The sequence below is a fragment of the Microcebus murinus genome, chromosome 10 (genome assembly GCF_040939455.1).
Source record: "Microcebus murinus isolate Inina chromosome 10, M.murinus_Inina_mat1.0, whole genome shotgun sequence".
Taxonomy (NCBI): domain Eukaryota; kingdom Metazoa; phylum Chordata; class Mammalia; order Primates; family Cheirogaleidae; genus Microcebus; species Microcebus murinus.
In genome coordinates, this window is record NC_134113.1 from 34,716,369 (window position 1) to 34,732,278 (window position 15,910).

Here is a 15,910-nt window from a genome sequence, read left to right on the forward strand (position 1 = left end):
AGTGAATATTATAAATACAAATAAAATCAAGAAACTGTAGTACAAGTGTAGATTGTATAGAGGAAGACCAAGCTATTTCTCATATCATTAAACACTTAAGTAGATAAGGATAGAGTAACTTAGACTGAGGAATAAGAAAAAGTGACTAACAGAAGTAGCAGTGCTGTTCTACATTTTATTCATTCTAGAACTCGTTGACATCTGTTATATATCACACTTTTAAAGAGTCGATCATCTCCTCATGTGATGTAAGCAATTAATATTTTTTGAATTATGAATTGTTGGAAGTACCTTATATTTAGTAAATCATTCTAAAAAATCTCTTCAAAATTGCTTCTGTCTTTAAAATTCAGCATTCCTAAGCCGAACTAGTTATTTTTTAAATGAAACCAATTTAGTGGGTAAGTGATCCTTTCAAATTCTTTCTTGTTGCAAGATCTCTAATGGCACATTTTCCCTCTTTAACTTGACATTTACTCTTCAAATAAGAAATGTAAATATGTTGTAAAGCTGCAATTCTGAGAGTCATTTCAGTAGAGATCATTTAAGAAAGTGACAGAATAAAAAAAAATGAAGATTAAAACCACAGAGGAATAATGGAAGTTGATCAAATATAAACATATATATAAATTAAAAATAACTTAAAACATTGAATCTCTATAGTTTAAGAAATTGAATTCTCTATAGTTTTGCTAATATAATGGTAATGCAGGTTCACTATAGCTTATAAAACTATGAATACTGCTCCACTGTAGCTATTTGCTGGCACTTGGTATCTAATAAAATAACAGTCATTTATAAGACAAAGACTAAAAATTTTGTAGCAGGTATTTTTCCCTCCTCTTAAAGGTGTTGCTCTTCTCAGTCCTCTTCCTGGGCTTATAAAACACAGCATTATAGAGATGTATTTAATCAAATTCTTCTGAAGGGATAAAGAGTAACTGTTGATTCTGACATTTTCCAAGTGACAAGGAGTTTAGCATTATAACAGCTCAAGGCCCAGCCCAGAGGCTCATGCCTGTGTCCCAGAACTTTGGGAGGCCAAGGTGGGAGGATTGCTTGAAGCCAGGTATTTAAGACAGCCTGAGTAACATGGCCAGACCCTGTGTCTATACAAAAAATAAAACAAAAGAAGTTAGCACAGTGCGGTGGCATGTCCCTATAGTCTCTGCTACTGAGGAGACTGAAGCAAGAGGATCATGAGGCCAAGACTTTGAGGTGGCTGTGAACTATGATGATGCCACTGCACTCTACCTGGGGTGACACAGTGACATTCTGTCTCAAAGAAAACAAAACAACAAAAAAACCACAACTCAGCCTGGAAAAGTAATGTCTTCCAGGATGACAAAGACTCTCTCCTTAATTAAACTTTAGACCGACTCCTTGAAGCCTTCTTTCTTACTAGGCCTTATCCTTGGGCTCTGTCTTCAGCCTGCCTAGTCCAGTCATAGCAAAAATCCTGCTAAGTCAGTTTAGCAAGAATACCTCTACCCCTGATTGATCGCTTTCATTATCTGATCAAATTTCTCATTCTTTACCTTTTATATCTGATCACCTGGCCTACTTTCAGCAAGAATCCTGTCAAGTTAGTTTAACAAGAATTCCCCTACCCTTGATGTTTTCTGTTAGTAATTTTCCATCCACTGGCCCCCCTCACTATGCTAGTTAGGTACTGTAGTGTATCTTTCCTTTCTACCCATCTTAGGTTCATTGGCTGAGGCCCCTGTAACAGAAGACAGATTAACAAGAGAAAAAAAATTTAGGTAATAATTCAGAACACATGCATATAAATTTATTAAAATACAAATTTAGTATAAAAATTTAACATAAGTTTTACAGGACATGGGAGCCTTTATGAGGAAATGAAGACACTTGTAAAAACCTGAGTGTGTTTAATGCTAGATTTGATTAAGAATGGAAAGTTGTGCAGAAATAGGATAGGACAAAGAGAATATGATTTAAATGTCATAAACTGGGGGAAACTAGGCAAGGCATGTTTGTTTAGAACCCTCTCTGTGTCACTCTGCCTTCAGAGATAAGAATGTTCCTTTCTTCTGAGAATAGGAAGGGCATCTATCACATGAGCCTCATATGGCTGCTTTGGGGGAAAATCAGAAAGTCCTTCCTACACATGCCATTTCTCAAATTCCTTCAGCTTAATTCAATATGCTGAGATGCCATATTTTGGGGTAGCATCTTCTCAGCTCTGCCACTATAAATTCCCAGCTATCTCTGCTGTATCTGGAGTTGAGCCCAATCTCTCCCTCCCCATCACAGTAGTCTTGATACTTCTCACAACAGTCATTAATAACGTCTTCCTTTCCATTTAAAGAAAGACTCAGAATACCTTTTTCTTTAACATGGAACTTCCAGGAGAATTAATCTACCAATCTATTAATTTTCAGAATCTGGCCAACTTTTGTCTTTAAGGTAAAATATGATTCATCTGTAGGTATGGGTTAGGGTCAGACAGATAATAAGGAGTTAGGAGTAGAGGAAAGGTAAAGAAATAAAAAGAGGGGTGGAGTGTCATAGGAAAATTAGGAGGGAAGGATAAAAAAACTTACATAAGTGACTTTTTGTTAATGTTTCAGTGTATATTTAGAAAAAACAAGGTCTACAAGATCAATCAAGGATCAGAAACATAAATGCCTATAAAGATAACAGAAATGGGGGAGGCTAGTTAAAGGGGATTTTGAAGACTGTGGTGACTGGCGGTGGGAGAAAGGCAGTACCCTCTGAAGTTGGCAGCACCCAATCCACCCTCGCTGACACTCCCAGGTGGCGATGTGGCCAGTGTGGTTGTAACAGCTGAACTTTCAAAGAAATCAGGAAAGCTAATTTCTCTGGAGAAGAGACTAAATGTAATTTTACTGTGGGGTCCTAGAATTCAAACAAATATAGCTACAACTGCATGCAAATGATACCCCATAAAAATACAAGTAAAAATAAACATGTCAGAATCAGAATATAATTAAGGGAAGTTTCCCAAAGGTTTTGATGTTTCCTAAACTAAAATATTCAAGCAGATTTTCTTTAGAGCCAAGAAGCCACTTAGTTCCTGCCCACACCTCAACTCCCCTGATTTTTTCTGGTTGTGAATCTAAAACAGACATACACATACAAAGAGTGTTATGTGCACATTTTTTTAATATTGTTTAAAAATGATTGCGTATGGACTGTGATTAATAACAATATCCCATGGATGGAAAAACTATAAATTCAGCTTATTTCAGCCTAACAATCTGACCCCAATCTGGGCTACAACTAGTCCACACCTATAATTAGTAAACAAGTAGGTTGTACAAGCCATCCTTGTCCTCTAAGCATGAAGACTTATATAAATTGATAAACAGAAGAAAAACAGTAACCACTTCAGAAATATATTTTTTCTGGTTTGTCTGACATTTTAGAAACAGAAGTACAACACAAAGCAACTAAAATGTAAGCAGAGAGAAATGAATGCACCAGAAACTAGACTTTTTAACTTGCAGGAGAAAAGGACTGCAACATGAAAATAATTTGGAAAAAGAGCTACAGCAGAAAGGAGTTTGAAGACAGATGAGGCCAAAATTGATCCTAGCATAAATGAATCTCTCAGAGAAGCATCTATCTTGCTGAAATTAGATGAGATGAATTACATATTTTATTTCATATATATTTTATTGTGTATATAAATATACATTATATCAATGTGATAAAGCCTATTCATGAACTGAAGCAGAATAAGGGTTTGTTGACTTAATTTGGTTAAGTGTAAATAAACATAAGATCAAAGATCTTGTTTTAATGATATCTCTGGGCCCATTTAATAAAACTAATAAAATGTAGGGTAAAATTAATGACAATTTCTACCTTAAATTGCAATCCATTTTTTCCTTTGAGTTTATCAATTTGCCTCACTTTATTTTCCAACTTTATAACAGATGTATTTGAAACTGAAAAAAACTAGTGAAAGTGGGAAATGTATACACTATTAAAGCACATTTTACTTATAAAGTCACTCTAGTGATTCTGGGATCCATACATTATCAATGCCTAAAAGTCAAGAGACACATGGTATATAATTTCCCACATCACAGAAGTTTGTGGAAAGTTTTGGGAGAGACCATATGGTTCTTCCCCCATTTACAAGCAGAAATGTGGTTTAAGTGCTTCCCAGACAAATTATTACCAACCCTGTCATTTTTTTTCCAACAAAATAACAATCTGAATTCTCTCAATTGACTCCCCACCCCCTAAAAAGTCCTTTGTATGATCAAATCTCAATCTGTCCTGTTAAATTTAACTTTATGGTCTCTCGTTCTACTTTAGGGTTGAGGGATATCTTTCCCATTTAAACACAAATATATTTGGGATGTTTCATATTCCTTCCAATAGAGCAGCCCAAATAACTAGTTCACCTTTTTCCCCAGTCTTAATGGTTATTTCTGCTCCATAGTCATTCGTTTACCACAATGTTTACCATGAAAACCGCAGTCCAAATTGAAAGTAATACATTGTAGAATATGTGAACTTCCTTATAACACAGCTGTACTTAGTCATAGTAAGCTCATTTCTTCGAATCTTCTCTTCCTATGTTAATCATTTTGATTTGGGGGCACATAATCATTGCTAAAGAGCCCAAATAGATAACACTGTTTAAATATGAGATCAATCAAGGATCTCATATTTGATTTTGTAATTATGCTCTGAAATAATTTATGTTCTGAAATAATTTATGTTCTAATTGTCGGGAAAAGGTATAATGCATATATGCAGTTTCTGTTGGATAATCTGATTCTTGAAATACTTTTCATTAATTCATATGTAACGAATACACATGGAACATTTACAAAATATTAGACATATTAGAAATACAAAGTGTGAATACACCATCTAGTATATAATCAGAGAACTGAATCAAAACTAGAATACACCAGTGATCACAAAAAATGTGTATAAACTGGCACTTACTTAGCACATGTAGACACTACAGGCCTACACCAAATATTACCTACTATGCACCTCAAAACATGCAGTTGCCCACAACCTTTAACCTCAAATTCTGCCCCTTCCCACAGTATTAGAAGATAATCAGATAACTATAATTGAAGTAATTTACTACCTAAGCTTACTTTCCCCCTCAATGTTTAGTTTTGTTTTCCCCATATCTTCATAATCTTTCTTTTTCTTCTTTGGTCCCCAGGGAGGAAAAAATCCTTTAAGATCTCAGATATTTCCTTTGCTCTTTCATCAAGTGGGACAGAAACATTTCACTTTCATATTTAACCACACACAATTTCAGTCTCATATTTAAACATACACAAACATCTCAACACCGATCTTTAATAAATTCATACTTAATACTTCCTTGGCATTACACCCTTGCTTTCACTTATTTCCAAACATCATTACAGAATAAGTTTCACATTGCCCACTTCCAATTCCCTATTTCCTTAACTGTGCATGTCACTTGCATGAATTGTGCTCTTGAAGGCTGCCAGTGTTGTCTTCATTCCCAAGGTCAGTGATTTCCTGAGTCCCTGTTTTTCTTTACCTTTTAGCAACAGCAGTGTTCACTGCTCACCGACTTTGATTTCCATGTCCTGTCACTGCCTTGGTTGTCTTCCCTTCCCTCCATTTGAAATGCAGAAATTCCAAAGTGTCTGAAATTGACTTTCTTCTCTCCTTTTGTACCTTCCCTCCCCATGGTGATCTTATCCCATTTCTCTGGTACTATTTCCTTTTTGCAAATGACTTCCACATCTCTATTCCTAACTAGAGTCTTTCTCCTAACTGCTTGATAGGAATGCTCCATAGAAAAATCAGAATATCCTACCTCTCACTCAGAATCTTCTTAGTTCCAAATATAACATTTTCTTCTTGAAATAAACACTATTTATGTTTATGATATTATTCTTTCTTTTCTTCCAACTTACCTAAATTCAAAATTTTGGTAAACTCATGGCCAACTAATTTTGCTACTCGCATATTATCAAATAATCTACAGCATATTTTCCCTGTATATTCTTTTCTGTTCCACACTGTACCTATAGTCTCTACTACCTTATGTTTACATAATTACCAAGACCTTTTATTTAGTTTACCCAAGGCTGCATCTACTGGCCCTACTTCCCTGAACACAACACAGATTTTTCATTGCATCATATAAATGGCCATCCTAAACTACTACATTCAATATATGTCTTACCAACATTCTGCTTACCAACATTTTAGAATATAAACTCTTCATCTTTAGTATGGTATTCACTATCTTCCATCTGGTTTTATATTTCTGGGTCTATCTTCCCCTACACCCTTCATCTCTGCACCCTTCCCTGGTTCATGCATATGCTTCTACCTGCCAGAAATCTCTTTCTTTTCTTGTTGCTAAAATTGCCACCTATAAACACTCTATCACTTCAAGTTTCTCTAAGCTTGCCAACTTAGACTCAATGCCTTTTCAGATGAATCCAGCTAAAAGTCACTTCTCTCTCCTGTGCACTTTGCTAGAAAGCGCTGATGTCTCTCACAAGGCACTTACTAGATAGCATCATTTCCTGCCCTGACGTATGAGGATTGTGATTCACATGTTCTCTCCCCACATTAGATTGTATACTTCTCAAGGTCATGGTTAATTTTTCATAACTTTGAAATCCTAGTGCTCTTGGCGTAGAGTCTTACATAAATCTAGAATCTGATAAAAGTATGTTGAATAAATTCTGACTAAAAACAATTACATCAGAAAAATGTAAGATGCACAGACCTCAACATTGGTAATTACTCTCCTCTTCTGACTCTAGAGTTTACTCAAAGCCAAAAGCTAAAAAGTGAGTGACTTTGTACTATGCAAATTTCCCATTCTTCACATTAAAATGTTTTAAAAATCCTAAGTTAATGCAGAATTTGGCTTAATTCCCACAGCAAGAACAAAGCAGTTTCATTTAAATGTTCCTTCTAGACCTTAAGAGTCAGCATTTTTTGATGTGGGTAAGTAGGAGAGAAGACAGAAAAGACTGCTGTCTATTTAAAGTAACCCCCCAAAGAAAGATCAACTTATTTGTAAAAATGAAAAATTAAAACTAGAAAAACTTAAAATGGCAATTTTGGTAAAGAGTTTTCCTATTATAGAAATATATTTTAATATAATATAAGGTTTAATTTCAGATCAACCACCCCTTGAAAACAAATAATTAAGATTAAAAATGGTAACATTTTCGTAATGAACATATTTCTCTATGTACTTCAGTAAATGACAATGTATTAAACACCTCTGATGAAAATATCACAATCTAAAAACGTATACATTGCCTGCTAATTTAGACTTCTTTCATTATTTTGGCATTTGATCATTGGAATTCTTTGCAGATAAAATAATTTGAAAAGTCAACACCTCTAGACCTGGCTTGGGTGAGGCAAAGTCATTACTTGTAACCAAAATGTTTGTACTCTCATAATATCCTGAAATTTAAAAAAAAGTCAATTAACAATTTCAAAGTAAATTATGTAGAAAAATATGGCTTTGGTAGAATAAAAAAATAAAGAAATTCATCATGGGACATACTGAAGAAACAAAATAGGTATTTTATTAAGAAAACTATATCCCACAGGTAATCGACAATCTATGACTGTAGTAGGTGGCAGTACACAAGGTTTGTGGCCACATATTTTACTTTGTATAGTCATGACCTGACACAAAGCTAAAACCTTCATAGAATCCCCCAACCCCAAATACAAATACCTATTGTAACTGCAGGGACATTTAAAGAACAGAAAAAAATGCTTTATGAAAAAGAAGGGTAAGATTAGGTTACTGTGTAGATGAGAAAAACAGAAAAGACAATGGAATCATTTAAATAGGAAACTGGAATTGAGGTCTGTTTGCTATGTTCTCATTTAGACAGGTAACAAATATTAAGTTAAAGCCATAGAAATAAGAATAAAGAATGTTTTATAAACAAAGAGAATAAGCAGCTAAGAGTAAGACAAATGTTAGATAAATGCTTTAATTCAGATCAGATGCATAATTGCTAATAAATCATTACATGGGCTATTGTTTATATAGTTCTCTTTGTTTGGGAACAGAATTTATATTATTGCCATGGTTCGTATTTTATCATTCTTTTGTCTGTGACATCTTACTTACCTAGATCATGCACTGAAAAAATCAAAGCACAATTCATGAAACAGATTTAAAAATGACCATATCTGTTGTTCTATTGGTTGTATTATCATTTACTTATTGTTAAATATGAGCTTATCTATCCAGTCCATAAAATATTTAATTTACTGTTACCAGACGAGGCAAGGATCATTTGAATAAACATATTTTCAAAAGCAGTCTGCAGTGAGATTGTGAAGAAACATTTTGGGGATTCAGAAAAAAATGGCTTTGAATTGGAGATTAAATATTGATTTTATGATTTGGCTAGTCTAAAATAAACAGCTTCACGAGTCAGGCTCCAATCTTGTGATGCCTGAGTGTCTGTTTCATTTTTTAAAAAGGTCAGGTCACATAGCTCAGGTAGTTATTTTCTCACTAATCCATTTAATATGCTAAAGATGATCATCTGACCAACCACTTGACAAAAAATAAAAGGGACACTCAAGTGACTGGCACTCAACAAATAAATGTTGCATTTAACTATCTTGCATCATGTTTATTTAGAGCATTATATTAATGTGAAGGGAACAAAGAAGAAAAAGGAAAAAACCCTTATCTCTCTTTACTGAAGTTGTAACAGTAAGACTTCAAATTCAATCTTTTAAAAATACTGCACAAAGCTGCCCAACTCAGGCATTTAACAAACCAATGCCTCCTGTGCACACCGTCCCTTCCCCCTTCCATATTGTACTTCCTAACCTGCTTGTCCTACTCCAGCTTTCTCCAAAGACTCATCACTGTCTGACATACTATATTTGCTTATTTATTTGTTTAAGCTCCTTCTACCCAGACTAGATTGTAAGCTAATAGGCAGGCTCCCTTGTGCATTTGTTCACTGCTGTATATGCACCGCCTACAGTAGTGCCTGGTACTCAGTAAATACTGTGTAAGTAAATGAGAGGACCACTGTTATTTTGGTGTTCCAAGTTTCTGGCTTACTAAGATGATGGCTGCATTTTTTCCCATCCATCTGTCTCTTAGGCACACCGTGACCTGGGTTACAACGTGATTCCATTTAATTGTGACGCTGGGTGAGTTATTACTTTCTCTGACATTCAGCAGAACAGGGATCACAAAAGTATCTGTGAGTTGTGAGCAATAAATGAGGGAATTCATATGAAGTACTTAGTGTGGCACACACTAAATGCTTAATAAATTTTTAGCTATCATTGTTACCATTATGATTATTAAATTTTTTCTTCTGTGGCAAATAGCTCATCGATTCTTGAGATGCCTCATAGTTAACGTGACAGGGTTCAGAACAGCCACCCCAAATATGGCAGCTAGTATTTCAAGCTGAAGAAAACTGAGAAAAACTGCAGAAGCGGAAGGTCACTCACTGACTTCCTCCTTCCCTTTTCCCCTGAAGTAGGTCATAAGACCCTCATTAATATCTTTATCTTTGAAGACACAGGGACACAGAAGAATTTCAACAAACAGGACTTGCTAAGTTCCCCCTCATTTACCACCATTAGATAATAACCTTTTGTTCTCCAATCATGCTTCTGCATGACTGTCCTTAAATAATACACAGTTTTCCCTGTTTCTTTGGGTCTTCATTTCTGAAGGCTGTCAGGTAAAATTTTTTTATTAAATTTTAATGTTTTTCTCTTAATGAGTCTTTCATTGTAGGGGTCTCAGCCATGAGCCTGGAGGATGAGTGAGGAAAAGATATTTTTCTCTCCTGTAAATGAGACTGGGAGACATTTAGATTTAGGGATAAGGTTCCATGTGTTTGAATCTCTTGAAAAAAAAAATAGTACTTCCCATGTAGGTCCTCTTTCCAGGGGCATTAGTCCTCCTCTTTTGTGTCCAGAGAACTGTAGATACCTCTGTGTAGTTGATTATGTTTAGGCTTCTCTGCTACATTGTGTGGTCTTTTAGGGTATGAAATCTCTGTATCCTAAAGCAGACACTCCATAGATGCCTGCCCACTGGATGGGTTACTATAAAGAAATGAGACTGATCTCATTATTTGTACTCATATCACATGTGCACTTTCATTACTGTTTCAAAATTACATTTCCCAGCAGAAGGTCTTGATCTGGAGAATAGGTTAGAAGATTTGAGTGTTGGAGTGAGATGTATAGAATAAAAGCAATGTGCTGGAACTCAGCGATGTGTTGCAAAGAAAACGTACTTAGATGGAGACAGAAACCAGCCCTCATTTTCTCATAAGTAGTTACTCTATTTCAATAGTAGGGATCTAATTTATATCCATCTTCCTTTATGGAAGTGTGACTATCCAGGGAGAAACGATAATGAAAATACTCTTGATAAAGTTGAAAAGCACAATTATTAGAAATGAGGACTGTGGAACAGGAGAGAGGCTCACGGCTTGAGGTTTGACTGTATGTGGGAATTAAAATATAATAGGTATTTAATGCCATAGCAAAAAAAAAACTTTCAAGGAATTACTTTTAAAAGTCATCCAAATAGAAAGTATTTAGTAATGCTAAAACCTTTATTCAAATGATAAAATCTTACGGTGCTTTATAAAACAGGCTAGAGAACAGCAATTTTTACCTCTGGAAAAAGAAGCTTGAGACTGGCAGATTTTATTGTTGAATTAGCTATTTGATGGGTATTCAAAATAAGAGATCAGAGAGAAAAAAAACCAGGTATCACAACTCTTCTATATTCTGAAACTGTCACATGCTTTAAGTCCATCTCTCTGAATAATGCAGAAAGTACACTAGGAAAGTACTTACATTAGGTCTCAGCCTGGCTGCCAGGTCATAGTACTTCTCAGCTGCTTCATTGAGACTAGCCTGTCTGTAAAAGAAAAAAAAATCAAACTATATCATTTATTTAAAAATTACATATAGGTGAACAGTATCATTGTATTGGAAAATAGTTTTTAAAAAAATTCTAGCAACATTGATGAAAGAATAAGTTGCCCAAGCATAAGAAGGCCATTAAAGATTGAGTGCTTGTCTTGCATCTGTTATTATGTTTATAGCATTATAAAGAGTGTCTCAATATAATCCTATCAAGTAGGCATCCTTATTTTAAGTTTACTTAAGAATTAGAAAAATTATTTTTCCAAGCTAGTGCAGACAATATGTTATAGTGCTGAGATTCTCCAATGTCAACATGATGCCCCAGAAAAATCTTAATTTTTAAAATAAATTGTCAAAATGAATAATTAGTTGGTTTTGTTTTATAAAAATAGTGAACATTTGCAGGATTCTAAAAATTCTATGTATGCCACTCTCTCCCAACTCAGAGGGAAGCTTCCATTGTGTGCAGTCAACAGGAAAAAAAGGGTGGGAGGCTGTTTGACCTACTGTTTGACCACCAGTGGGCACATATAACCTCAGCTAAGTGGATGTTCTTGCTTGTGACTTTCATTTCTCAGTGAGTGACAGAGAGATGAAAGGATGGCAAGAATCCACTCACAGTGGTGGAATGGGGCTATGTCCTAGCAGACTCTTCTTGTAAAGAGCTGCTACTGTATATCTTGCTTTGGAACCATGGGGCTACCTTGTTTCCTGCTGATTCGAACTCTCTAGCCCATCACAAATTCTGTAGTTCCCACAGTCTTCAAACAGCCAGACTCAGTTTCTCTTGCTTATAGCCAAATCCTATATGTACCATGCTTGACTTATGCAAACAAGATGCACACTGAATTTTACAGATAAATTTCTTTACTGCCCATTCTTGTGATTTACAATAAAGACCTAGGTGCAGCCAACTCCTTAGCAGAAGAAAACAAATGGCAGACTCCCGAGGATTTCTAGCTGGTTAGTCTTCAAAACACCTATGTTTTTTATTTTTTAAAATATTAAGGGAGTACAAATGTTCTTCTTACATATATACCTGGTAGAATGCTTAAGTCAGGGCTTTTACCATGCCTGTTACCAGAATAGTGTTCGTTGTACCCAATAGGTAGATTTTTACTCCTTACCCCTCTCCCACACTCCTCCCTTCATTGTTCCCAATGTATTTTACATCTCTTTGTGCCCATGTGTGCCCATCATTTAGCTCCCAATTATTACTTAGTGGATATAATGTTTGGTTTTCCATTCCTGAGATACCTCACTTAGGGTAATTATCTCCAGTTCCATCAAGTTGCTGCAAAAAACATTATTCCATGCTGCTTCAGAACACCTTCTAAGATGGCAGGTAATAAGATCTAAGAAACTCTTGTAGAGGTTAAGCTAGAATCTGGTGACCCTATTTGAGGGGTATAGAAGAAGTGCTATAGAAAAGTGCCACCTTCAATTTCAGATGATATATACAGCATAACTATATTGTGGCAGTAGTAACCAGTAACTGCTGGCCAGGGCTCTAACATTTAAAATGGAGTAATGTCTTCTTAAGGTTGGGATGTTAGGAAGCTTTTGAAACAAGAAGATGACAGACAGATCAGGAATAAAGAGGAAAACACAAAAATTAACTTTCTCAATTAGAAAACCATATTGAGGTTTTAAAAGAGAAGGCTAACTAGCCATACCTTTAAAATTGAATTTGTACTTTGGTCAAGCCAAATGAAAACTGTAAAGACATACCCCATGCAACCATATAAATTATAGAAATAACTAAAGATAACATATCTCTGGAGAGCAGGACATATTTTTCTAATTTTTAAAGGAAAAATAATTTAAAACATTGCTATTTTTAATGGAGGTTATAAAGAAAATAAAAACCCTTGACCTAAGGCTCTACTGGACCCATGACATGTTACAATGTGCTGTTGCAATTTATATTCTCATAAATGTAAAAGCTCAATTACAATATGTCAAGAAAATACTTTAGTCTGGTATGAAACAGTAAAAATTCCCTCACTAGGGTATTTCATGAAGGTTCTCTCCACCAAATTATAGAATCACTTTGGTTCATATTCACTTGGAAATCTGAACCAGAATTCATTAGGTCATGCCCTGGAAAGGTTTTCTCCGGAGGAAAATAAAAAGCATGGAGGTAGGAAATTAGAGTAACTTAATATTACAAAGAAGTAAGTTACTTTGAAGCAAGATCAACCAATAGATGTCTAACATGAAAAGTATAGCTATCATTAATATTCATCTTTATGGATATTCAATGTATGAGGTAGATAAGGATCAAAAGAGAAACTGCGGCATTCATCAAATGCCTTGAAAATAATAATCAACTCAATTTAAAAAAGAATATATACACCCCCAAAAACTATTATTAGTTTTTAATGTCTTCATGTTCTTCAGTGGTTTAATTCTCAAAGGAAATATCTAGTTTAGAATACTTACTTTTTTAAGCTAGAAGTAGAATTGATGAAATTATGATTAGATTTTAAAAGTAGGATTTATTATATGTCATTTAACCATGGAAATTTTCATTCTAGGACTTTGCTCCTAATATTAAACAGTCTTTATTAACTACTAATCAGCAGGCATTTATGACAGCACATGCAAAATTGTAGGGGAAAGAATATGTCAGTTCCTCCCACAAAATACTTTATAGTTTTGTTTTATTCTCTAGACAAGAAAAAAAAAACTCATGATAAACTGTTCAATGTCCATTTTACTGTGTATGCTATATTTTATATTACCCTCTGCAAGCAATAGCCTTGGAGTTCTTAATAAATCTTAATTGCATAGATGACTGAATCATTAATCAACATTTAAAAAGTAGCAAATTTGGCAATATTCTGCCAGTTGCTAGAGGATTCTACCAAATATCATCACGGACTTCACCATGAGATTCTTAAGGACTCATCACAGAAATCAAGTTTCTAAGACTATTAGGATAAACCTGGTTAAAGCAAAAGATAAAATACACTTTTATTGCATACTCTAATCCTTTCTTTCTTCACTATTTCTTTTCTAGGACAGAAAATTTCTGCTCTATCCAGGAATCAATCATTTCATTTACCAGTTATAACAATGCCATGAAGCAACTGCTATTATTAAACCACATTTTAAAGATGAGGAAATGCAAAAACCGTGCCAGAAACTCTCTTTCTTACTTCCTGCAATCTCCCAGTTTTAGGAAATCACAATTAGATACAGAGAGGAAGCCAATTTCCCACATGTCCAAGTGGAAGACTCAGAAGGTGGGTAATAGGGAAAGCAGTTGGCTGTGTAAGAAATCTCCCAGGCTAGATGTAGACAACCTTGTGTTCTGGCCACTTTACAAAGGCAGAAATGAGATGGTGAGAAAGACAAACTGCTAGTACTAGGAAGCTACAATGAGCTCAGATGGGCAATTTCCCCCATTTAACATGTCACCCTACAAATCAACATTATGTCACCAGCCTAGAGAATAAAGATTTAATCACTATGCCAACAATAGTTAATCAACTACAGACCCAAGTTTGAAAAAACCCCACATGATATCTGTGAACTGGATTGTGAATTAAACCTTGAACGTCCCCCCATCCTTCCCTCCCCTCTCCCCCCCAAAAAATCACTGGACAGGGTTGATTATATTTTAAAAGTGTTTAGATTCAGGTATTTTTTTTGCCATCAGTGAAAATGTAGGCTCTGATCAAAAACAAATAGACAGTAATAAAACTCACAAATTTCACCATCTGCATACTGCAGAATTTATATAAAACTTACATCTGTTAAAAAATATATATTTCATACATCTAATTCCTCTCTGTGGTATTGTTTTATAATAGAATAGTATATTTTGGAACACAGGTTTATGGCCAAATAGTCTTATGAGATGTATAAAAGAAATTTGGGAATCAGTTATGTTATGAAAAAAATAACTTAATATACTATATGAAATGTTTGAAGAAAATCTAATTAAAAAGAATCACAATTACGTACATTTTTATGTATTCTGTGAGAATTATAAAATTAAAAATTGCTAAATATAAAATTACTTCCTTAAAAATAAAAATTCTAGTAGCACTTAGAAGATTATTCAATTATAATTATTAATAGCTGTCAATTGTTCATTTGAATTAAAAATTAATATGGATGATAACCACTGTTTGATTCATATGAAAGATAATATTTTATTAAAGTCTTGGTAATTATTTTTAAGGATGACTTATGACCATTTTTTCTTTTTACTAGAAAGAGATGTTTGTTCATGTAACACAAAAGTAGCGAGGGAAACAGTAGCTGAGTTTTCCTGGATTCTTGCCAGAACTGATGCTTAGCTTTAAGTTACTCAAAGCAGCACTAAATTTTAATTCTAGTTGATAAGCTATACAGTAGGAATAGAAGTAGAACTGAAATAAATGAGGGCATAAAAACACACAGAAAATCTTAAAATAGCAATACCAGAGACACACATATGTAAAAACAATGGAGCAGAAAAGATTCTTACAATGAAACTCCTATGATAAATTGTTTATGACCACTAAGCCTTTGTAGATGAAACCTTCTGTCAAGATCCCCCAAATGGCTTCATGACTGATAAGTAGCCATGTCAATTCTGAATGAAAAGGATAGAAAGGCAAAGAAGAAATATAGCAATAAAATAGGAAAAGACCATGCTGATAATGTGATTTTATAAAAGGTCCCTCTGAGTTAGAAATTTCTTGATGCCCCATCAAGAGTTTGAGCTTATTCTTTCATGCCCTCAAACCATTCAGGGGCTGCTAAGGACAGAGCTAAACCTACATCTAGAAGGATTACATAATGGTGTGTACTGGAAAAAATTAAAAGGCAGGGAATGTATGCTGGCAAAGTCAACCATTATATTCATATATAGCAATTTACCACTTAGGTTTGTAAGGTTTGGGTGGGGAGAAGACACGGACTGGATGAAGAGTGAAAAGGCAGGATAGAACTTGCTTGTAGTGGTGGTTTAAGAACCATCATA

The 15,910-nt window shown here is 34.6% G+C and overlaps 1 protein-coding gene across 2 annotated transcripts in view; it reads right to left on the reverse strand.

Annotated features, from left to right (window-relative positions):
• Nucleotides 1–15,910, reverse strand: part of TMTC2 (transmembrane O-mannosyltransferase targeting cadherins 2) — a 378,826-nt gene that overhangs the window by 51,965 nt on the left and 310,951 nt on the right. For both annotated transcript variants that reach the window (XM_012749530.3, XM_012749528.3), the window contains one exon: nt 10,858–10,921. In XM_012749530.3, the coding sequence (XP_012604984.1) occupies nt 10,858–10,921 (64 nt within the window). The remainder of the gene's footprint in view (nt 1–10,857; nt 10,922–15,910) is intronic.